General features: G+C 35.1%; 5 protein-coding genes across 10 annotated transcripts; 2 read left to right on the forward strand and 3 right to left on the reverse strand.

Annotated features, from left to right (window-relative positions):
- The first annotated feature begins 358 nt into the window (after nucleotides 1–358).
- Nucleotides 359–3,691, forward strand: LOC142523235 (uncharacterized). 4 transcript variants are annotated; one of them, XM_075626929.1, is made up of 7 exons: nucleotides 547–588; nucleotides 890–993; nucleotides 1,597–1,835; nucleotides 1,919–2,177; nucleotides 2,487–2,666; nucleotides 2,748–2,903; nucleotides 3,287–3,691. In XM_075626929.1, exons 2-7 carry the CDS (start codon nucleotides 964–966, stop codon nucleotides 3,449–3,451), a joined length of 1,029 nt encoding a protein of 342 aa, XP_075483044.1. In that variant the 5' UTR covers nucleotides 547–588; nucleotides 890–963; the 3' UTR covers nucleotides 3,452–3,691. The 4 variants fall into 4 exon arrangements, with proteins under 4 accessions (XP_075483041.1, XP_075483042.1, XP_075483043.1 ...); XM_075626926.1 differs by lacking the exon at nucleotides 890–993 and having other exon boundaries at nucleotides 359–588; XM_075626927.1 differs by lacking the exons at nucleotides 547–588; nucleotides 890–993 and adding an exon at nucleotides 365–532.
- Nucleotides 3,692–4,618: 927 nt separating this feature from the next.
- LOC142523344 (patatin-like protein 2) lies at nucleotides 4,619–6,597 on the forward strand. 2 transcript variants are annotated; one of them, XM_075627111.1, is made up of 6 exons: nucleotides 4,619–4,895; nucleotides 4,992–5,173; nucleotides 5,259–5,433; nucleotides 5,551–5,712; nucleotides 5,828–6,130; nucleotides 6,235–6,597. In XM_075627111.1, exons 1-6 carry the CDS (start codon nucleotides 4,635–4,637, stop codon nucleotides 6,454–6,456), a joined length of 1,305 nt encoding a protein of 434 aa, XP_075483226.1. In that variant the 5' UTR covers nucleotides 4,619–4,634; the 3' UTR covers nucleotides 6,457–6,597. The 2 variants fall into 2 exon arrangements, with proteins under 2 accessions (XP_075483226.1, XP_075483225.1); XM_075627110.1 differs by having other exon boundaries at nucleotides 4,620–4,895; nucleotides 5,250–5,433.
- Nucleotides 6,598–7,784: 1,187 nt separating this feature from the next.
- Nucleotides 7,785–10,639, reverse strand: LOC142522115 (peptidyl-prolyl cis-trans isomerase CYP40-like). The gene is made up of 8 exons (XM_075625268.1): nucleotides 10,615–10,639; nucleotides 9,935–10,076; nucleotides 9,614–9,726; nucleotides 8,892–9,061; nucleotides 8,701–8,761; nucleotides 8,164–8,283; nucleotides 8,051–8,088; nucleotides 7,785–7,811 (listed from the first exon to the last, which is right to left on the reverse strand). Exons 1-8 carry the CDS (start codon nucleotides 10,637–10,639, stop codon nucleotides 7,785–7,787), a joined length of 696 nt encoding a protein of 231 aa, XP_075481383.1.
- A 1,950-nt stretch (nucleotides 10,640–12,589) lies between these two features.
- Nucleotides 12,590–16,410, reverse strand: LOC142522928 (geraniol 8-hydroxylase-like). The gene is made up of 3 exons (XM_075626523.1): nucleotides 16,339–16,410; nucleotides 13,291–14,092; nucleotides 12,590–13,196 (listed from the first exon to the last, which is right to left on the reverse strand). The coding sequence occupies exons 1-3, from the start codon at nucleotides 16,371–16,373 to the stop codon at nucleotides 12,591–12,593; spliced, it is 1,443 nt and encodes a 480-aa protein (XP_075482638.1). The 5' UTR covers nucleotides 16,374–16,410; the 3' UTR covers nucleotide 12,590.
- On the reverse strand, nucleotides 16,324–20,039 carry LOC142522927 (nuclear pore complex protein NUP58-like). Of its 2 annotated transcripts, none has more exons than XM_075626522.1 (6): nucleotides 19,571–20,039; nucleotides 19,367–19,481; nucleotides 18,452–18,922; nucleotides 17,669–18,170; nucleotides 17,206–17,246; nucleotides 16,324–16,705 (listed from the first exon to the last, which is right to left on the reverse strand). In XM_075626522.1, exons 1-6 carry the CDS (start codon nucleotides 19,876–19,878, stop codon nucleotides 16,673–16,675), a joined length of 1,470 nt encoding a protein of 489 aa, XP_075482637.1. In that variant the 5' UTR covers nucleotides 19,879–20,039; the 3' UTR covers nucleotides 16,324–16,672. The 2 variants fall into 2 exon arrangements, with proteins under 2 accessions (XP_075482637.1, XP_075482636.1); XM_075626521.1 differs by having other exon boundaries at nucleotides 16,324–16,708.
- Between the last annotated feature and the right edge of the window lie 1,334 nt (nucleotides 20,040–21,373).

Consider the following 21,373-nt stretch of genomic DNA (forward strand, 5'->3'; position numbering starts at 1 on the left):
GATATTTATTTTATGTTTGAATATGTGTATACATAGTAAAAATCCAATTATTGATTACACAAAGTAAAGTAAGTATTTTGATTAACATAATAATAATAAGTATGAATACGTAATAAATAAAAAAATTATTTATGCTGACGTTGATTTATAGTTAAGATGTGATTTATTGAAGAGATCCTTTAATTATTTTTTTTTTAATCCCTTATCTTAGAACATTGCAATCTTGGAAACAAAAGAAAATAATTAGAATCCTCATCCAAATTCAATGGCAGATGCAGAGAGAGAGAGACGGAAACCCCAAAAATAATTTAAAAAGTCCCTGAAATAAATTATTATATAATAATTAATTTATAAAAAAAAATTATGGTCAAACGTGTCGTAGGTTGATGATCGAAACTAATGTCGGAGCCGAGCCAGGTCCAAAACGCACCAGCTTGCTCCAAACTTTGGCCTTTTGGCATGTCTGTTTTCCATAATGTTGTCTTCTCAAGCGGGCCCCTCCAGTATATCGAAGATGTTGAATATGATTCAGGTTTCCCCGATTCCAGGTCTAATTCCAATTCCACGAGAAACCCGGACGGGAATCAGGTTAGTTCGCAGTTAGACAGAGTTGCACTCAATCACTGGCCACGCGTGTTGAGTATATATACAAATAAAATACATCATTCTATATTTTCTTGTGTATATAATACGCAGTACGAAGAAGGCTGAGAGTTGTAAAAAAAAAAGCAGCAGTAGCGACCCAGCTGGCGCACTTTAATATCTCCGTTCTTAACGAGACAGGAGTTTCGATTTTTTCTGATTAATTTATGTTACCGACTAGGAGATCCAGTGTCGCATTCTTTAGATATATACTTATATTCTCAAGTTTTTCCTTGGTGGTTTCGAGTAATTGGATAAATCTGAGGTTTTTGAGAAGGAACCCTTTTGGATTGGATTGTCTCTTTCTTGAGAGATGTATAAATGGGTGTAGATATCTGTCTCTTCACCGAGGTGAGTTTTTTGTTGCCTTACATTGTTGGCATTAGTTTTTTTTTTTTTTTTTTTAATTTGCCTTCTTTTTTTGGGGGTTTTTGTTTATCAAAGTAGTGGGTTGTCGTTTGTTGTTTAAAACAGAGATTTTACCTTTTTCTTGCCCCATTTTCTATCTTTTTATCAGACAAGTTTCAAAATTTCAAGATTTTTTGTTGGACTGCGTATGTTTTTACTTCTGTGCATTGTGAAATTTGAAGTTAATTGGTGGGTTGGGAAACCGGGATGGGTTATGAGGCACTTGATGTCCTTGTTCTTGCAAGTTTTGATCTTTGCATGATATTTACGGGATTACATGGAATCCTACCTTGTTCTTTTCCTATATTATATACTAATTTTGGGATTTAGGCTTCCCCCCCTCTTGATGTGGTTTTGCTATCTGTTTTTCTCCCTTTTGCTTTTATGTCCCGATTCTCTTGCTTCTTTTTTCGGTTGCTTTGATTTCATGGAAAAACTGATTAATTTGATGTAGTAGTATGTTTTTATAAGCTTAGTATGTTCGTCAGAATCCTATTTTCGGCAATGTACACGTTTATTCATAGTATTGGATTCTGTATGTTACAGGACCCTTTAATCATTAAACCGCCCAAGAAATCCCAAGCTTCATTAAGGGCGTTAGTCTTAGCATTCGCTGTAGTGTGCAGTCTCTACACATGTTCAGTCTGTCTAAATCAAGCCAATTTTTATACCCGTCAAAAATTTGGAAGCTTTGAAGTTAATCCAACGCAGCGGTGTCATGATATTGGCATTGATAGATCTCAAACTCCATACTTTCATTACCCAAATCCCACGACCTTTAGCAGGTAATTGTTACGTCGTTGTTTCTTGAAATTCAGTTTTAGTCAATAAGGTGTGGGAGAAATGTTCGCAACTTTATATGTTTCAGGGCCGAATGTGCTTGCAATCCAGTGCGCTTGTTTGCCATTGTGTCTATGCAAAGATCCGGAAGTGGCTGGTTTGAGACATTTTTAAATAGTCATGGTAATGTTAGTTCTAATGGAGAGATATTTTCCGTTATGGAAAGGAGAAGCAATGTTTCTTCAATATTGTCGACTCTAGACCAAGTTTTCAATATGGACTGGTTTACTAGCGCATCTAAGAATCAATGCTCGGCTGCCATTGGATTCAAGTGGATGCTTAATCAGGTTGCTTGTCAAACTTTATTCTAGCTATCAGCCTTTATTTATGACTTTCGAGATGACTTAAACACCTGAGTGCGACAGAATAGAGAAGCTACCTTTTTAAATAGCAATGTTTTATTGCGTTTTAACTTATAAAACTGTACCTATAATCGGAAATAAGAGGCAGAAAAATGCTGGTATTAAGGCTTCTACTTCAGCCTTTGCTAATAAAGCAATTAGCTAAGACCACTTAGTGAAGTATTTTAAAAGCAAGTATCGTGTATCAAAACTCACCACGTGATGTGATTTTGGTTTCGTAATAAAATATTTCAGGGATTGATGGAATGTCACAAAGAAATAGTTGAATATTTCAACGACAGGGGTGTCTCTGTAATTTTTCTCTTTCGGAAAAATCATCTGCGCAGGATGGTTTCGGTGCTCGCTAATTCCTACGATCGAAATGCTAAACTCTTGAATGGTATTCACAAGTCCCATGTGCATTCACGTCAAGAGGTAACTCTTTCAGCCTCCAATGCCGCTTATAGGAATTGCGTTAACTCTAGACAACTCATTTTTAAAACCCATTGATCTCAGGCCGATACTCTTGCTGGATATAAACCAACAATCCATTTAACATCACTTATGATGGATCTCAAGCAAATGGAGGATATGGTTTTGGATGCATTAGATTATTTCCGCAGCACCAGACATATGGTTCTTTATTATGAAGACCTACTAAAGAATCGTACTGTAAGTGGTTTTTCATGTAATAGGTGACGTTCATTGGCTAGGTTGCCATCAAACTTATCAACTGGTTTTAGGATATTCTAGTTTATACATATGGACTTGTCTGCGACTACTTGGGGTGTTTTACTACTTGTGATCAAGAATGTTCCTAAGACTCTGCTAGATGACATGATTAATTGAATTGCTTTTTTTTGTGCATCTAAAAGGTAGCGGAATGGGGATGAATAATCATTCTTCTCCTTTTTAGAATCGTGAAAATATAAACGTTCATAGCAAGATTAAAAAGGGGATGGCTGCCCCCATTGTCCCTCTCTTTCTTCCACTGCTAGTGAGTGAAAACCTCAGGAACAATTTTTTTTAAATATCAAAATTAATTCCATTTGCAGAAACTGATGGAAGTGCGAAAATTTTTGGAGTTGCCACAAATGGAGCTAACCAGTCGCCAAGTCAAGATACACAAAGGACCACTATCAGAACATGTGAAGAACTGGGATGACGTTAAAAGAACTCTCAAAGGAACTACTTACGAGAGCTTCCTGCACGGAGACTAAACTAATTCTATTTGATTGATCTTGCTGAAAGAAGAGAATCGTCTAGTTTTTGTAGATACTGACCATTATTGACATGATTAAGTTCATACGCGTGATTGATCAATGCAATGTTGATCGTCTCCATGTTCGATATCTCTTCAGATTTTATCAGACAAATTTGCGCACACTTTTTTACTAACCAAGTTTTCAGTTTTTATTTGAAGTATTCGTTGCATGCAAGAATTCGTATGATTTTTTTTAGTCCACTACAAGTCATTTTTCCAAACTTTGTGCACGGTAATTTGAGAAAAAAAATGGGGTAAAGTTTAAGGCATGAAAAGTCTGTAAAAAAATGGTTGATATAATTTTTTAATGTTTTCGCAATGTAATAAAGAGGTTGCAACTTGCAAGTCGGATTGAAATAATTGATCTACGAGGTATTCTTTTTAAATAAAGATATATAACGTGTCAAATACGAACAAAAATTCCTCGAACGTGTGACATCCACTTCAAAACAAGCCATTTCTTCATTTTGAACTTCATCTCACTAATAATAATATATAATATTATTATTGTAGACTCCTTTGAATGACAAAATATTTGATTTCATAGATATATAATAAACTAAAATATCTAATGAGTAAATCATACATAGAATGAACATGTAATAGAAATTTGTATAAAACTGTACCAAACAGTTCCTTAATAAAGAAATTACCGTCCAAATGTTCTTATGGTGATTATTATTGATATTTATATACCTGCTTTTATATTGTTTTAAATCAAAAATTTCCATATTAAGTAGAATATGGATATAGTTATTAATCTTCGGTCGGTCTCTAACAATCTCAAGGTCCAGATAATACTTACATCAACATCTTAGATGTTCAAAATCTATAATTCAAAATGAAATTTTTTTATGTCAAAATATAATGATTGTAGATATTACAAATGAGTGTACTTTTAACATTGTTAATACATACAATCTTTATAATTATGTTAAACAAAACACAATCAAGTCGGCTTGAGAATTTTTTAGCTGGCCCATTATATATAGGCCCGTAGGTTAATCAAAAATTGGTTTAGACCCGACATGACTTCGAGAAGTGACAGCGAAAGATATTCTCTCATTGATTTTAACCCATACGATATGTCACTACAAGACTTGACTTTTTCTGAATATTAGTACTGTAAGCTTTCACACATGTTATCTTTGGGAACTGAAGCTGGAATCGAGTTATATCTCCGTACTTTACAGATATTTTTTTTTTTATTGTGCAGGAAAATGGAGAAGAGGGCTATCTTGTTTTCACTCAAATGGCTCACAACTCTCCATTTCTTGCTACTTCCAATCGCTACAGCTCAAACTAAAGGTACAACGGTGACAATCTTGAGCATTGACGGTGGTGGAATTAGAGGTATTATCCCTGGAACCGTTCTTGCCTTCCTCGAATCCAAACTCCAGGTACTTCCTAGAAGATCATATCTTTTTTCTTTTGATGTGAATGCCGCCATTCAGGCTCACTCGTTCTACGACGAGTTTTTGGTTCATTTTTGACAGGAATTGGATGGCCCAAATGCAAGAGTTGCAGATTATTTTGACGTAATTGCAGGGACAAGCACTGGAGGTCTTGTTGCTACTATGATCACTGCTCCTGATAAGGATAATCGCCCCATATTTGCTGCAAGAAACATTACAAGCTTCTACCTGGAGCATGGCCCAAAGATCTTCCCCGACAGTGTGTAAGGATACAAATGTTCTTAAACTTTTTTAGCATCATTTTGTCATATTGATCAAGAATTCGCAACTTGGTTCCAACCGAAACAGCTTCGTAAGCAAGGTCACAAATTTGATTGGCGGGCCAAAGTATGATGGGAAGTACTTGAGATCATTGGTCGAGGGGTTATTAGGCAATCTTACAATCATTCAGACGTTAACAAACGTGGTCATACCTACATTTGATCTAAAGAGACTCCAACCGGTTGTCTTCACGACAAAAGATGTATAAAAAGAAAGAAAAAGGATACCCTTCATTTTCTCAATTGATTCTTACCAAATTTTTACGTCAAAACATGAGGAGTTGTAATGTGATGCATCATTTATTGGAATTTCTTGACAGGGAAAATCAAATGTTTCCAAGAATGCCCTGTTATCAGATGTGTGCTTGGGTACCTCTGCGGCTCCCACTTTTCTTCCACCACACTATTTCGAGATTAAGGATTCAAATAGAAGCATACGCACATTCGATCTTATCGATGGAGGAGTTGCTGCGAACAATCCAGTGAGTGTATTATCCGAAGGGTCTCTAAATTTACAATTTTGACACTCATTATCTAAAAAGAATCTCACGGGTCATCCAAGAATGTCACTGACCTTCACATCAATTTATTTTGCAGACACTAATGGCCATGACACACATATCCAAAGAAATATTGATGAATAATTTTGATCTTGTGGACATGCAACCACTAGACAGTAACAGGATGCTGGTGCTGTCACTTGGCACGGGAATAGCCCAACTAGAAGAGAAATATAACGCTAAGGATGCAGCCAATTGGGGCTTACTAGCATGGGTGTACAATAATGGTGCCACTCCATTGATTGATGCTTTTGGAGACGCAAGCTCTGATATGGTTGATATCCACGTCTCGACTGTTTTCCAATCCTTACAAAACGAACAAAATTACCTTCGCATTCAGGTGTTTTTAAAATATATAAATTGATCACGTTTTTTTATCTTATTATTAAATTTGTCGAGTTAAACTTTAGCATTTTGAATTTCAAACTTTGATCTAAACTAAAGGAGGACAAATTGGCTGGAGATGCATCATCGCTTGATATTTCAACTATCAAGAATTTGCAGTCTCTGGTGCAAATTGGTGACAGTTTACTGAAAAAGCCGGTGTCAAGAGTTAATTTGGAGACGGGCAAACCCGAGGCGGTTCCGGGAGAGGGCACGAACGAAGAAGCTCTTGTCCGGTTCGCAAAGTTTCTGTCTGAGGAGAAGAAGTTCCGCTCTAGTTAGTTATTAGCACTGATATCATCAATGGTGGAGTTAGAAGAGGATTTAGCAGAGGCATCAAATCCCTTCTACTTTGAATTAAAAAATTATCAAAGTCTGAACTCCGCTGAAATCAATTTTTAGTAAAAAAAAGTATTGATAATATGTTCTAATATAATATTAAAATTATTAACTCCAATAAATATGATTACCACACATTATATTGTTACTTTTTCCTTATTGACACGTGAATAAATAAGTTTCAGTTCAAATTAAAATCGAAATTGTCTGGAACCATGTCTAAATTGTTCAATCCCAATTGAACCATGAATTCTAGAATATGAGCCATTATCAGGCCTAATGGGTCTAGATAGACTGACAGCATGCAAGATATAAAAGAAAATCTCAAACGGGCTACAGATGATTCTCACTCGGTCATTGTTACACTTCCGACCCAACATCGATGAACTTGAAATGATGCAGGCGAATTGACGAGTGCAGAAGCCAGAGTTATAGAAGGAAATACCGCCATTTCCGAGCTTAAAACTCAGCTAGGAACTACAGATATGAGCATCAGGTTCAAAGAGGAAAAGCTGAAACTCCAGGTGGTGATCATCGAAAGAAACAAGCTCGGGGATAACTTTGAATGAAAATATACGACAAGCAGAGGGAAGGATCAAAATTAAAACAAGTCCAAACAACTTAAAAGGCAGACTCTTTGGATGATAGAAATCACTTTCCAAGCAAGAAGGTTGGAATTTAAAGCTTTTCGTATATCGGCAGATCAGATTCTCTGCTACATCAGTGCAATTAGAGGGAAAAAAGAGGAATATGATTTGCCAAAAACAAGAGCTAGTTAACAAATTCCAATAGCAGGCAGGAGATAATCGATGGAAGAAAACTTGTAACAGAAAACAGCGGAGATTCTGCTTTCGGGAGTCCGCAGAAGTTATATCTTCACGATATATCTCACAATGTCACCAAGAAAACAGAAATGCGACGTGCAAATATGGAAGTGGGAAACCTAAACAATTACCGGGAAAATACTTTTTCTAAATCTAAAGCGAAGTCACCAACTTAACAATAAAAACAGAGACTAAGTCAAGAAAAAAAGATCATCAATTTTTGTTCGAATATAATGCTTTTTTTTTTGTACTTTGGTTGTAAAAATATTTCAAATGATCAGGGATGTAGAGATCAAACATCGATGTCAATAAGAAATATCCATAAGCTCACAAGTCAATGTTAGACCACATAAATATTGGCTGTGCAACAAATTCGGGCAAAATTTGGTGTAGTGGTGGCATATAGTCTGCAATTCTTTAACAGATTTTTTGCAGGACCAAAGGAGTTTAAAGCCACACCATGTTACCAGTAACCTGTATTTCAACCCAAAAGCATATGTCAATCAGCTTAAATCAAGAATACATGAATAAAGGGAAAAAAATGAAAACCAGAGAGAGAACAGCATATCACCTCAATCTCTATTGAAACATTCTGGAGAATGCCTCTCTCTCTTGTTCAATTCTATTAGCAATCTGTTAACGAGGTCCACAAATTAAATTATTAGATCGACACATATCATTTAACTGTTCATATAAATTTGAAAGGTGGCTACCTTCTTCTTTTCAATAGCAAGCTCTTTCTTTACACCACCTATAGACAAAAACATCCATTAAATTTTCTAGCCATCTCACAGATGAATTTTTTTACCAAACTAACCAAACTAACCATCACGTACTGTCACCAATATATAAGAATTTATCCTAATTTTGTAGAAGACAGTGGTGGGGACGGAGTCCTTACTGTCATTTGGCTCCGAGATTCTATATTGTTGAGTGCCATATACACCTGAAAAAGGTAGCAGCAAAACTAGAATTTATACAAAGCAGTTCATGGCAGGAAAAGCTTTTAAATAACTGAGATAGATTCTCCAGAAAGAGGTGAATCCAAATAAAATAACTAGAAGAAACACGAAGCAACCAAGTTCCTGAATTTAATCTTATCGGAACCACCACTGCTGAATTTACTCAAAAAAATTTAACAATATTTTTCTTTGCTTTTATTTCATCAAAAAAATTGGCAGTGGCAGAGAAGTGGAAAGGTCGAGGAATGATATGAAGACATGAATTGATGGAGTTTGCTCGTGTTTATTGAGCAAATAAAAGATTTGGACAGACTGGAATAGGAAGAGCCTAGCTATGAGTAAAGGGGGTGGTTATGGGCTTATGGCTTTTGGCATATATTAAAATTTAAGATCAACAAAACCAACACATATAGAGCACTGCAGAAGCATGTTTAACTCAAGCATCATTTTACAGAGGAAAATCTGAAAGAACACATTAGAGCAAAGGCGGGATAGAAAAAAAAAATAGAGGAAGCATGTGAACATATAATGACAGCTCCTGAAAAAACCACAAGTCAATGCATACAATTTTCATCTAACATCGGGCACCAACCTGGCCTTGGTGGTAGAAAGCTTTTGCATTATCTTTACCATCACGAATTGCAATGTCTGCATCCAGCAATGCTCCTTTAAGATTTCCTGACCTCAACTTGCAGACCTGAAGCAAAGATGCAAATTCATTAGCCCCAATGCAAAATAGAGGGCTCAGCAAGTCCTGATCTTCTGCAGTATAAGTATGTTAAACAGGGAAAATGTAAACTATTCATTTAACCTTTTAAAAAAAATTGGTTAGATTGTCAAACCAGTTAGTGCTTTCATTTTCAGAGGAAAAACCAGTTAGTGCTTTCATTTTCAGAGGAAACTAAGTAAATGTAACAGTGCCTTCAAAAGAGGTAAGGTAACCCTGCATTAAGAAATGAAACTAAAATGCAAAAATACGCATAAGGTATAATGGTAGGTGATTCACAAAAGAGAGCTGTACGGGTATGAGGGAAAGAGAACGTGAACTCACAGAACTATTTGTAAGGATCTGAAACTTCGTTTTTCTCAGAGACTCACTCTAATACGCATAAGGTATAATGGTAGGTGATTCACAAAAGAGAGCTGTACGGGTATGAGGGAAAGAGAACATGAACTCACAGAACTATTTGTAAGGATCTGAAACTTCGTTTTTTCAGAGACTCACTCTGCACTATAGAAACATAAGGATCAGGCAATAAGATAATGAATGAAGCCTGTTATCCAGATTCAGTCAATAGACATTATTTCATTCACCTTCGTTAATGTCTTCCATCTCCCAGCATAAACCAGAGATACTTGAGAGCCTTGCGGTACTTTCTAATGGCCATCTTGTAGTCTTCCTTCTGTACATGTAAAAATTCAAAACACTGTGACAGACAAAAGATAACCAATCGAAAACATCAAACTTGCTGTATTCTTAACATAAAGTCATAAACCATTTAGAAAAAGTAAATCAAGATTAAATTTAATATTGTCAGAGATTTATACCCAAAACTGTAAAGGTCAATTTATAGGACCGAAAACAAGCTACCGATAGTAAACTTCAAGGAGGTAAAAATTATCGAACGTAACTACCTTGAACCATTCATTCCTAAGACTTTGATGGAATCTACTGCAGTTATCAACCATGAGATGTCATCCGGTTTTGCATCAAGATCCACAGGCCATTCAGGATGTACATCAACATCTTTAAAGATGGTAAAACTGATTGGATAATCTGTAAATAATCGAGCGAGAATATTCAATGCTGAAGTCAATCAGCTAATCGTTCGTGCAAAAAAGAGGTTCAAGCGTTTTTTGTCTCCTAAAACGAAGTTCTGCTTATAGCTTTTTTGTTGCAAATATCTGCTCGTGCTGGGACAATGTTATCCTGAGAGATTTTGAAATGTTTGATGGAGTTATTTTGAGTGTTTCTTGAGCGGAATTCAAGAGTGTGTGTTCCATTTTATTCATTGAAACTGTGGATGTTCCATCAAAATGTCATACACTATGAACCTATTTAGTACAGTTGTGAAGAATTCAAGTGTTTCGTGCACGTAGGTGATGTTGTGTCGTTGGTAGGAAGTTCAGGGGCGTTTGGAACTCAAGTTATTCAGTAAATTATTTGGTGTAATTGGTCGATATAAAGTAAATATGTGAGGGTGGGGTGGGCCTCAAAATATTATTTGACAAAGATACACATGTTATAAAACAGTAGCGTTTGTATGCAAACATGGGCAGTGTGCGTTCTTTGTAGACATACTGAAACATGTTACTCAGGTTTCTTTTTTGGAATTTCATTTGTCCCTTTTCAGTGTTTGCCTTCTTTGTGTGAGGTTGGAACTACGCAATTAACGTTATAATGTAGGGTGTTGAAAGTTGAATTAAAATCGCAAGTATGATTCTGAGTGGATGCTGTCTGATGGCTGGGGCTGCTGATAGATTGACTTATTACAAGACATGCAGCATCAAAGCGCGCAACTCAACGGTTAGGTTGTGTTTTCGTGCAATAGTGATACCCCGGACCTTAGATGGGTTCGGCCCATCTTTGTATGATATAATTCAAACACATTTTTTTTTATAGATATTTTAAATTAGGTTTAACTAAGTAACATTGTATTTAAAGCAAAATGTTAAGATAAAGAATGATTAAGATTTAACTTTCAACGAAGCACAATGAAGAAGAAATTGAAGAATTGTATGTGTAAACTTTTAAGTGTTATATAGTCATTGTGTTTCTACTTCACGGTTTGCGACATATGGATGTCATATAAAATGTCAATATTTCTCAAAGAATAAAATTTTTTTCAAAAAGAAAAAATTCTTCATTTCGGAAAAGAAATACATGAAAAAAATGTGCATAATTCTCAATCTATTTATAATGGTATGAGAACAATTTTAAAGCTTTGTGGATACAATAGATCAATTTTGTGCATTTTTGATAAATTGAGATATTGATTCGGTTGCACTTTATTTCCTCCAATATTATCTCGATATATTTCGAGTTGGCTAAGAGGTTGTTTTTGTCTTTTTCCTCAGTCAAAGTAGCTAACCAATTAATTTATAAAATATATGATGACCTCGCAAAATAAATTCATTTAGCCAAATAGTGAAATTCAAATAGAATTCTACATTATTTCATCAATTTAATTTTATTTGTCATAAAATGCTCATGAAATCTAAACAGTTATTAGATGAGATATTGAATAAAACAAATAGTTTGACATATATTTGAATGTCGTTCCACTAAATATAAATATTATAAAATAAAATGTAAACTCGATAGAAGAAAATTTGTTTTGTTTCAATGAATAATATAATATTATATTCTAAACACAACAAATGAGATTGAAATTATATCATCCCCGTGATACGATGCACACAATCATTGTTCCAAAGCTTCTAAAAAATGACGAACGAGATGATTTTCCTGAATTGTGTCAAATTAAACGAGGATACAGTTATAAGATATAGACATTTGAAAAGATTATCAAGTGTTTTTCTCACCGTGATTGAGAAATAATAGTTAAAAATTTACATGTTGATAATATTGATACTAAATATATAAAAATGATATCAAAAATATCATGATATTTGAAAAAATTACAGCACCATTCATTAGTTATGTTGTTGAAGAATATGTAGATTATACATATTTTTAGTCACAAATGAAAACCTAATGAGCTATCACGGCTAAAAACATTTTTTCTTAGGAGTTATAGTTGATGATTGTCAAAAACTGAAAAATCATTCAACAACAAAACAAATAGTCGGAAAAATAAGATTACTGAATAAAAACAATGTAGTAAACCGAAAAAATGCCGTGAAAGGAAAGCAAATTACGGGCATGTCAGATCTTAGATGAGGATTGTAAATAACATAATAGATGTTAAAGACGATCATATATTTGCTGAGTATACCAAAATTGTTATATGCATATTATAACAAACTGCGACAAAGAGTTGTTGAGCAGTAAAAGTCAACCAATAAGAGTTTTGAAAAGTGTGTCATGTTGATAAAATAATTTCTCCAATTCATGTATCATCTATGATCATAATTTTTTATTTTTTTATGATTTGGTTTTCATGTTTTAATTTATTCAAATATTATCGTACTATCACAATGCTAATGGTTCCCTTCTGAGTTTTTCTCCACCTTTGACTTTATTAAATTTTATCTACGTGTTGATTGGAGTGGTAGTAGAGTTCACAGAAAATTCTAAAAAGAACCTTCCGACCCTGCAAATCTATGCTTACAGATGAATGGGGACTGCTCGAAGTGGTAGCGCCTTCTGCAAAGTGATTCCGAATTTCTCCTCCATGTCCAATTCTTCCGGAGGACTCCCACCTTCAAGTTTCCAATCAAACGAATTCAACAGGGAACCCAGCATCACAGGCACCATTCGGATGGCAAGCGGCAATCCAGGGCAGATCCTTCTACCCGCGCCGAACGGAATTAGCTCAAAATCCCTTCCACGCACATCCATGTCCGATTCCAGAAACCTCTCCGGCTTGAATTCCAGGGGATTCTTCCATGCATCCGCGTCCCTTCCAATGGCCCACGCGTTTACCAAAACCCGACAGTTTTTGGGCACAGTGTAGCCACGTACTTCCACGTCTTCCTCCACCTTTCGTGGAATCAGGAACGGCACCGGTGGATGGATTCGCAGAGTCTCTTTCACCATGCATCTGAGATAAGGCAGCCGCTGGACGTCCTCTTCGCCGATAATTTTCCCTTTCCCCACGATTTTCTCGAGCTCGGATTTGGCTTTTTTCATGGTTTCTGGGTTACGAATCGCCTCCGTCATTGCCCACTCCAGTGTGTTGGAAGTTGTGTCAGTTCCAGCTACGAACAGGTCCTGTTTTCGTAGTTTTAAGTCACTATCCAATTTAGGGACATCAAGTTTAATTTAGGCAGAAGCTTGTTCACGAATAAATGAAAATATTGTTTACCAGGCACATGCGTTCGATGTGAGATCTGTCAATTTCTTCTGGGTTTTCTTTACTGGCGGTGAGAAGGACATCTAGAACATCATTTGTTTCGGTATCTTTGGATTTACCTTTTTCCAATCTTTCGTTGATCAAACCGTTAAAAAGCTGGATCATCTTCCCAAAATGAATAGTCATACGGCGACGTATGCCTTGAGGATCGATTTTCTCCAAGAAAGGGAAGTAATCCACCAGATTGGTCTTACCAGCTTCAACCATGATGTTCCATACCAGATCCCTGAATTCTTTGCCTGAATCAGAAAAGGGGTCCGTCAAGTCCATGGAGAAAATTGTGTTGGATAGAAGATTCAGCGATGTACTGAATGCGGCACGCCCCACATCCACCGCCTCACCAGCCTGACTACTTTTCCCGCAGTAGGCAATTAGTTCCTGCACCTTTCGGCTCCTCAGGTGCTGACTCGCATCCAGGCGGCTTCCAGAGAAGATGTTCGAGTTCAAAACTTTACGGAGGCTGCGCCACCTCAACTCCACCGGCAGCCACACCACAGAGTACTTGGGTTGGTCGCAGGCATGCACAGCGTTCGGAGCCGACCTGCTAGAAAATGCAAGGTCCTGCTTCTGCAAAACTTCCTTAGCCATGGCGGAGGAGGAAATGATCACCGTGTTGATGAAGCCAAGGCGGAGGCACATCAGGGGGCCATAAGTCTTGGCCAATTTGGCCAGTGATTTGTGCGGCTGGTCGCCGAGCAGGTGGAGATTCCCGATGATGGGAAGCGGCGTTGGCCCTGGCGGAAACTTTTTAACCCTTGTGTATAGTATTCGGTAGCCATAGAATAAAGTAAAAGCAGATAATAATACCAAAACAACTGCTGATAAAGTCCATGGTTGAAGAAATTAGCGAGTCTGTGTCAACTCTCGTTGGTTTCTTATATATTATATTATATTATATTTCACGTTGAGGAAGGCGAACATGGTGGTGTGAAAACAATTTGGGAAGATTTGGTAGATTAGTACAAGAATCGGGGGATTGATTTTTTATTTTTTGGTCATATAACCCGTTGCTACTACTTTTCACATTTGGATGCAAACTCCTGTAAATTCTCAAGTTAATATAATAATTTATAAATCAAATTAATCGGATAAATCATACTGGAAAAAACTTTATACAATAAGTTTGTATGATATTAGTGAAGGGGTTTGACTATTCTTGCCCGGTATACCAACTATTGCATAAATCCACTAGCAATGAAGATCATATTTCAGATTATTTGTCCAATAAGATTTAACAGTTCAGATTAGTGAAAGAGGCATACGATGTGTGTGAGTTTTTGAAATTTATACATCCGTTTTTCAAATAAATTTGTCGTGTAAGTTTAGTTTAAATAGGAAGATCGTATTTGTTAAATTTAGTTTGAGGTCATATTTACAAATCAAATTAGTTATTATACACATAGATTATTGTTATCGGTTGTTATTCTTTTTATGTTGATTTGAATAAACATATATCAGGCTAATTTGGATAACATATTTAATATTGCCTTCGAAATTATAGGTTAGCTTTAAGTCGTTAGGCCATCTCCAACCCATAAATCTATTTTGGTCCAGTTTCTGCACCAAATATAACATTTATCTCCAACACATTTACTTCAAATCTTACACTAAAAAGTATATTCCTAGAATATTCCATTTGCTTACTATTTATTTATAAATTTAACAATATAATTATAATTAATATTAATATTAGTTATTAAATGTATAATTTTTAAATTTAGTGATATAATTATAATTACATTTTATAATTATTGATGATTTAGTTTGTTTATCCTTTATTATAATTACATATTCTCACAGTCCGATTTTTCAAATTATTGATCATTTAGTTTGTTTATCATTTATTATATTTGCATTTAAATTATCTGAATTCGAATTTGTATTTTTATTTTAACTGTGTACTTGAATGTTTAAATATATTCAATAAATTTGTGTGTTAGATGTTTAATTATAAAATTATTTAAAAATATATTTATAAATTTATATAATTAAATATTTTAATTTTTTTATTATTAAATATCTAATTATTAAAATAACAAAAAAATATTATTTAAATATATCTAATTATTAAATTAATATAATAATAATATCATATTATTAGATAAATAATATTTATAATTATTAAATATTTATAATTAAAAACAAACAAAAAAATTGAAAAAGAAAAAAGAAATTCCCTGCGCCAAAATGGCGTTTCACGCTATTTTGACGCAGAGTTGGAGATGTCCTTAGCATCAGCTCTAATGGGTGGCTCCGTTTATTTATATATATATATATATATGTATAGGTAACGACTTTGGTCCCATTGTTAAAAAAAAGGTTAACTAATGACACTTGATGCAGAATAAATTATTGATTCGTCGAAAAATATATTATCTACTCCGAGATTTGAAGCTAAAGTTTTATTTCTCTCGACAAAAAAATTAGGCTTCGAGATTTGGTAATGTTTCGTTTTATTTATTAATTAAATTTGATCTCGAAAAGAAAAACGACATATAATTAAATATCCAGCCAAATTCTTGATCCACCAAATTGGGTAGGTACAGTATTATGAAAATGTATGGTTTAACTTGATTCAAATAAATGATCCAAGAGCGTGAATTGTTTTTAAATAATTGTACAAACTATTAAATAAATCAATGTCACGCGTGGACGTTTAGCATGATATTAAAACCCTTTATTGTTCATTTCGAAGATCTTACGCGAGTTCAGTACATGTAAAAATATCAAATAAAAACAGTGGTTACTCAACAAATTATCTTCGATCCATTTCGACAACGAATTTGTCGTGATGGCCACCACCGATAAATATAACAAACTAATTGATTTGGCTTTCAAATCAGGCATTCTTTCAATCGACATGAATAGTTCAGCCCATCCGTTGTGCATGTTTTAATCAGAGTCCGTGAAAATTTTATTTGATATAACAACAATAATTGAAATCAAACAAAGAGATGAATTTGAAGGTTATTTGCAATCGAGGCAGATAAAATTATTTACCAACTGGACGTCTCGTTATAATGTAATCGTCTCATCTGCGCCTTCAAACATCAAATATGCCATTAAACACTGTTACAATGGATTTTTAGAGGGTTAAAATTCGGTTGAAAACAAGAATATTAAAGGCAATATACAAGAAATACAAAATGCACTTGTGCTCGAGCATCTGGGATTCGGGTATAAATTCAGAGGCGTAAATTCTCAACATCAATTGTTGGCGAGGAATTATCTGAGTTGATTCAAGGGACAACGTCAAACAAGCATAGGAAAGCCTGCTGCATTCCGATGGAAAAGAATCGAGCTGAGAAGAGACTGTGAGATGCATTCTCGCTGATTAGCGACGGCCCGCACGACTTTTTGCTCTCGCCTTCTGTGCGACAAGAGAGGGAACCATAAATGAATGATAAGAAAGTCAACGCAAACAGATGTATACATATCAGAGAAAATGAATATATCGATATGCAGCTAAACCTTGCATTTTTGTTTGTAATCAAGGCAATAAAAAATGTGCACTGGTCACAAATTTGCAGTAGCAAAGATGATAAAATAAAACAAAACTTCACTTTAGCTGCTGGAAAAGATTGACGTGAAAATTTGTGGTCTGGGGCTAAGAGGAAGAAAGTGCTACCCATGACTATCAGCAATCTCTCTCTGATGTGATCTAAATAGTAAATGTTTGCTACTTCAGAAGTTCTCGCATCATTGGGCAGACAACTCTTAATAATTAGAAGAAAATTAGACGAATCAACAATTCAGCTTTTTTGTATCATTTTGGAACGTATGGTCAAAACTTGGGCAGATCAAAAGGTCAATTATAGGCAAAAAAGACGAACAGAGTTTGCCCAAAAAAAATATCAAATTACTCACGGATAAAGTCCCAAAGCTGGCTCCTGATCCAGTTGCAGCACCTGCTTGAAAAAAAAATATCCATTGAGAATTTAATATCACAAGAATAATTACTCAATCATCTGGATTAGTAAATTAACGAGCTTTTTGTGTCTTTATAAGTGGGGCATCTTTCAGAGAATAGCATGCGGCTTCTTATAAAAGTGGTCACGAGTACATTGTCATTACTGGTTGACATGACACCAATTTTCAGACTGAATAACAACAGATTGGGTGGAGCCCTACTGATGAATATTCTATTAATGATAGAAGACCAAGGTTGGTATTTAGGGATGCAGGGCGGAGAGAAAAGGGTCACCATTTGTTGGCATAAATGTTTGCACAAAAACCTGTCATCCTTTTCCATGCTAGGAGTTATTAGTCATCTTGAATCTTGATAACAATAGAAGAACACGTTGCAATTAATCCAATAAATTAAAGTAACCTGTAGCGAAAGGTGTTGAAAAGGTTGAGAATCCAGAAGCTGGGGTTGAACTAAACAAGGGAGTGGAAATGGCAAATGCTGAGGATGCCGCAGATAAGGAACTAAATGGTGATGACTGTGGGGAAGCTGTGGTTCCTAACAAAGACAAAACTGGAGCAGAAGTTGTGGGAGTAGAGAATAGAGAAGGAGATGATGTGGCAAATGATGGAGTAGAAAAGAGTGAGGATCCACTTCCACTAGAAGCAGATACAGCAGCAGGAGCATTAGTTGTCATTGACGAGACAGGTGCAGCTGAGCTGTTAAATGGTCCAGTAGCTTGAGCTGTTGGATTTGAAACTGCAGGTAAGTGAAGAGTTGGGTGTATCCTTCGAGAGGCGGCCTCCTGTTTAGCTGTTTCCCGTCGATTAGCCTCGAGAAATGGATTATTCCCATCCCCTCGACGACGCTTGTCAGCAAGATATGCGGTTTTCATGGATTCAATGTATTGATGAATACTTTCCACCTACACAATCATTAACAAAAGCAAGTCATTGGAAATAATTCACCAAAGGAAAAATAAAAGACATGTAAGCATAAAAAAAATCCATGCAAATATAACAGAGAATTATAGAGAAAAATACAAATATTGTAATTTTAAAACTAAGAAGAAAGATTCGTAATTTGAAACAACCGTAAATTCTAATAATTTATGAAGTTAAAACTGGAGGATAAATATTAAGAGAAATACAAATAATGTAAAAAGTTAACATAGAAAACAACACAAGGAAGGCACCTCATCATTACCTTTGCTGCAACATGAACAAAATAGTCATGTACATTTGCCATGACTTTAGGCAGGGATTGTAACAGCGAAGAACTTGGATTGGAAGAGTTCTTTTCATCTAAAAAAAGTAGCTGCTCCAACTCTTCAATCCATTGACGACACTCAGAAAGATACTTCTCAAATCTGGAAACAGTTTGGCACAAGAAGGGAGATGGCTTCTTCGGGACACCACTGTAGAAATCAAGTACTGGCAGAATATTATTAGCCGCAGGTTGACCACTTGAAGTTTGAGCGGTCATGGCTCCTAAAGGTTGGGATGGTGCAGAAGCACTTGTTGCAGCCGCTTTATTTTGGTGAATAAATCTGGGCTGTAACATCATAAAGGAACGGACAGCCCCTTCTGTGTTTCGTAGCATATCTTTGACAACAGTCATTAGCTCTTGTAAAATTGCCTTCTGCCTATCTATAGCTACACTAATACCACCAAGTTCCTGCAAAAGTAAAATATGTCAAACAAACCTGTTAAAGTAAAAAAAATGCCAAACAAGTTTTTTCTTGTGGATGCACAGGAACAGATTCATTTTCATGATAAACCGAAACTGTTGTATCATAAATAAATCAGCATTTTACATAAAAGAGATTTATTTATGATGCCCGAAAAACAAAAGCAAATTTGTGTACGGCCACAAAGGTCCAATACAAGCACAATGAGGTTGAACTTCCCACAAATGGTACAGCCAATAACAGGAGGCAACCAAACAAATTATACCTAATATAAAAATTATTTTACCAATTTTAAGCTCTGCTAGTTTTAGTACATCCCTCCAAATATCCAAGGAGAAATTATCAAAAACCCACAAAATATCAGATTGAATGTGACAGAGAGGGGGAAAAGAGAGAGAGGGGGGGGGGGGGGGGGGGGGGGGGCATAAAACCTGCATGATAGAGCTGGCATCGTTCTCAAACCCGTTGTTGGAAACAGATGAATCATAAAGCCGGCTACACTGATCCAATCGATGACTCTCATCTCTGTACCCAAATATTCTCTCCCTGCATCCCAGAAAAACCCAATTGGAATCACCAGAAATAATTTTTTTCAAAAAAACCGGAAAAAAACTCCTCAAATCGCAGAAATTTACTCGATTTGATGGAGAACTTTTTGAGAGTCGGGATGAAGCTCCGCCCATTTGGTACTGTAAGTTGCAGGAGCTTTATCATTAGTGAGAAGATAAAGCTGCTGCTGTGTCTGAGGTTGCTGAGGCTGCGGTTGTTGGACCTGCAGCTGCGGTTGATGCTGTTGGAGTTGAAACTGGAACGGAGATTGAGGCTGCAGTTGCGGTTGCGATGGGGTAGTCTGTCGGAAAGGATTGGATGGGTTGAAAGGAGATTGGAAAGGGGATTGCTGCTGCTGCTGCTGCTGCTGCTGTGGAGTGAATGAGAATGCCATTTTCTAAGAAAACTCCACAATTCCAACAGTCGAAACTCGAAGCTTTTTGTAAGTGTTCGCCGGACAGATCAACTGATGGAATTGGGAAGAACTTGGATGCAGATCAAGCTTCTAATAAGAACCCTAAATTTCACTTTAAACGCCTAAATCGTGAAAGTGGTGGAAAAGGCGCCTTCAAGGAAAATAAATAATAATAATAAAATTAATATGGGTTTTTAAATTAAATAATAATTACAAATTTATCAAAAATATCTAAAAAAAATTAAAATATTTGATAAAGCAATAAACTAAAAAAATTATTGTTAGGAAAACAAAATATGAAATCCGTTTCGATTTTATATTTTAAAAAAATGGTTCATCTTTAATTTTGATTTCGGTTATTTTTGCGAAGAAATCAATCATTCATCAAGTATCCCTATTTAAATTAAATTTTTCCGATCTTGAAACACAACATTAATTTATAAAACTATTTACGGATGAAGTTTGATGTGTGAGATTATATGATATTATATTTAATTGTGATGAAAAAATATATAAAATATTGATGATTATAAATTCAGAGCAAGTTTTCACCTTCGAATGGTCAAATAATTCACATGTCCAAAATTAGTGGACTCGGTGAAATGAATCAATCATATTTATATTTAAAAATGAAAAATAATGTTTTTAACATAATAAATATTATTTTTTTTATAAATCAGATCGAATTATATATCTATTTTACAAAATTGACTCGTAAAATTATCTCACAAAAATTTGTATGAAATTCCACAGCCAACAGCGTTGGTGAGTTGGATAAACACGATGTTGTTTTTGTCAATAATTTCACTCTTTTAAAATTAAATATTGATTTATTATTAACTAATTCTATGCATTTAAAAATAAAAAATAAAAAACTAATTCTATGCATTTCTCTACTTTGTTAGATACCTCCCCAACTCTCGTGGGTCTTATTTTGTTTATTCTTGAATTAAAAATATTTTATTTTGGTAAAAAGGAAAGATAATATTAATTATAGTAGCAAAAAATGGAGTAATATGTTCATACTTACTTTTTAAGAATAAATCACACGAATTTTTATCTGTGAGATGTGTCAACCCTATCGATATTCACAATAAAAAATAATACTCTCAGCATAAAAAGTAATAATTTTTATTTGATGATCCAAATAATATATTCGACTCACAAAATTGATCCGTGAGACCGTCTCACGAGAGTTTTATGTTTAATAATCAATAATGTTGTGTTTGAATTGATGATTTAATTTCAGCACAAAACTCTTGTGATACGGTCTCACGGATCAATTTCGTGGGTCGGATCTATTATTTGAGTCATCCATGAAAAAGTATTACTTTTTATGCAAAGAATATTAATTTTTATTGTGAATATTGGTAGGGTTGACCCGTTTCACATATAAAAATTCGTGATACCGTCTCACAAGAGACTTACTCTAATTTCACATTCTTTGACTTGTTTGAATGTACAAAATAAAAAA

Source organism: Primulina tabacum, chromosome 13, assembly GCF_025594145.1.
Source record: "Primulina tabacum isolate GXHZ01 chromosome 13, ASM2559414v2, whole genome shotgun sequence".
In the NCBI taxonomy this organism is placed as follows: domain Eukaryota; kingdom Viridiplantae; phylum Streptophyta; class Magnoliopsida; order Lamiales; family Gesneriaceae; genus Primulina; species Primulina tabacum.

Excerpts from the sequence above, each read along its gene's own strand:
- LOC142523235 (XM_075626926.1), top strand. The coding sequence starts at position 400 with ATGTCGGAGCCGAGCCAGGTCCAAAACGCACCAGCTTGCTCCAAACTT. Across the intron at positions 1,836-1,918 it reads AATCCCACGACCTTTAGCAG|GGCCGAATGTGCTTGCAATC; the intron begins GTAATTGTTACG and ends TATATGTTTCAG. Across the intron at positions 2,178-2,486 it reads TCAAGTGGATGCTTAATCAG|GGATTGATGGAATGTCACAA; the intron begins GTTGCTTGTCAA and ends AAAATATTTCAG.
- LOC142523344 (XM_075627110.1), top strand. The coding sequence starts at position 4,635 with ATGTTATCTTTGGGAACTGAAGCTGGAATCGAGTTATATCTCCGTACT. Across the intron at positions 5,174-5,249 it reads AAGATCTTCCCCGACAGTGT|CCGAAACAGCTTCGTAAGCA; the intron begins GTAAGGATACAA and ends ACTTGGTTCCAA. Across the intron at positions 5,434-5,550 it reads TTGTCTTCACGACAAAAGAT|GGAAAATCAAATGTTTCCAA; the intron begins GTATAAAAAGAA and ends ATTTCTTGACAG.
- LOC142522115 (XM_075625268.1), bottom strand. The coding sequence starts at position 10,639 with ATGAAATTCCAAAAAAGAAACCTGA. Across the intron at positions 10,077-10,614 it reads ATTCCAAAAAAGAAACCTGA|ATTATCCAATCAGTTTTACC; the intron begins GTAACATGTTTC and ends GATTATTTACAG. Across the intron at positions 7,812-8,050 it reads TTGCTATTGAAAAGAAGAAG|GTTACTGGTAACATGGTGTG; the intron begins GTAGCCACCTTT and ends GTTGAAATACAG.
- LOC142522928 (XM_075626523.1), bottom strand. The coding sequence starts at position 16,373 with ATGAGACGATTACATTATAACGAGACGTCCAGTTG. Across the intron at positions 14,093-16,338 it reads TATAACGAGACGTCCAGTTG|GGTTAAAAAGTTTCCGCCAG; the intron begins GTAAATAATTTT and ends ACTATACACAAG. Across the intron at positions 13,197-13,290 it reads ACATCGAACGCATGTGCCTG|GACCTGTTCGTAGCTGGAAC; the intron begins GTAAACAATATT and ends CTACGAAAACAG.
- LOC142522927 (XM_075626521.1), bottom strand. The coding sequence starts at position 19,878 with ATGGCATTCTCATTCACTCCACAGCAGCAGCAGCAGCAGCAGCAGCAA. Across the intron at positions 18,171-18,451 it reads TTGTTCATGTTGCAGCAAAG|GTGGAAAGTATTCATCAATA; the intron begins GTAATGATGAGG and ends ATGATTGTGTAG. Across the intron at positions 16,709-17,205 it reads CCAGCTTTGGGACTTTATCC|AAGGCGAGAGCAAAAAGTCG; the intron begins GTGAGTAATTTG and ends CTTGTCGCACAG.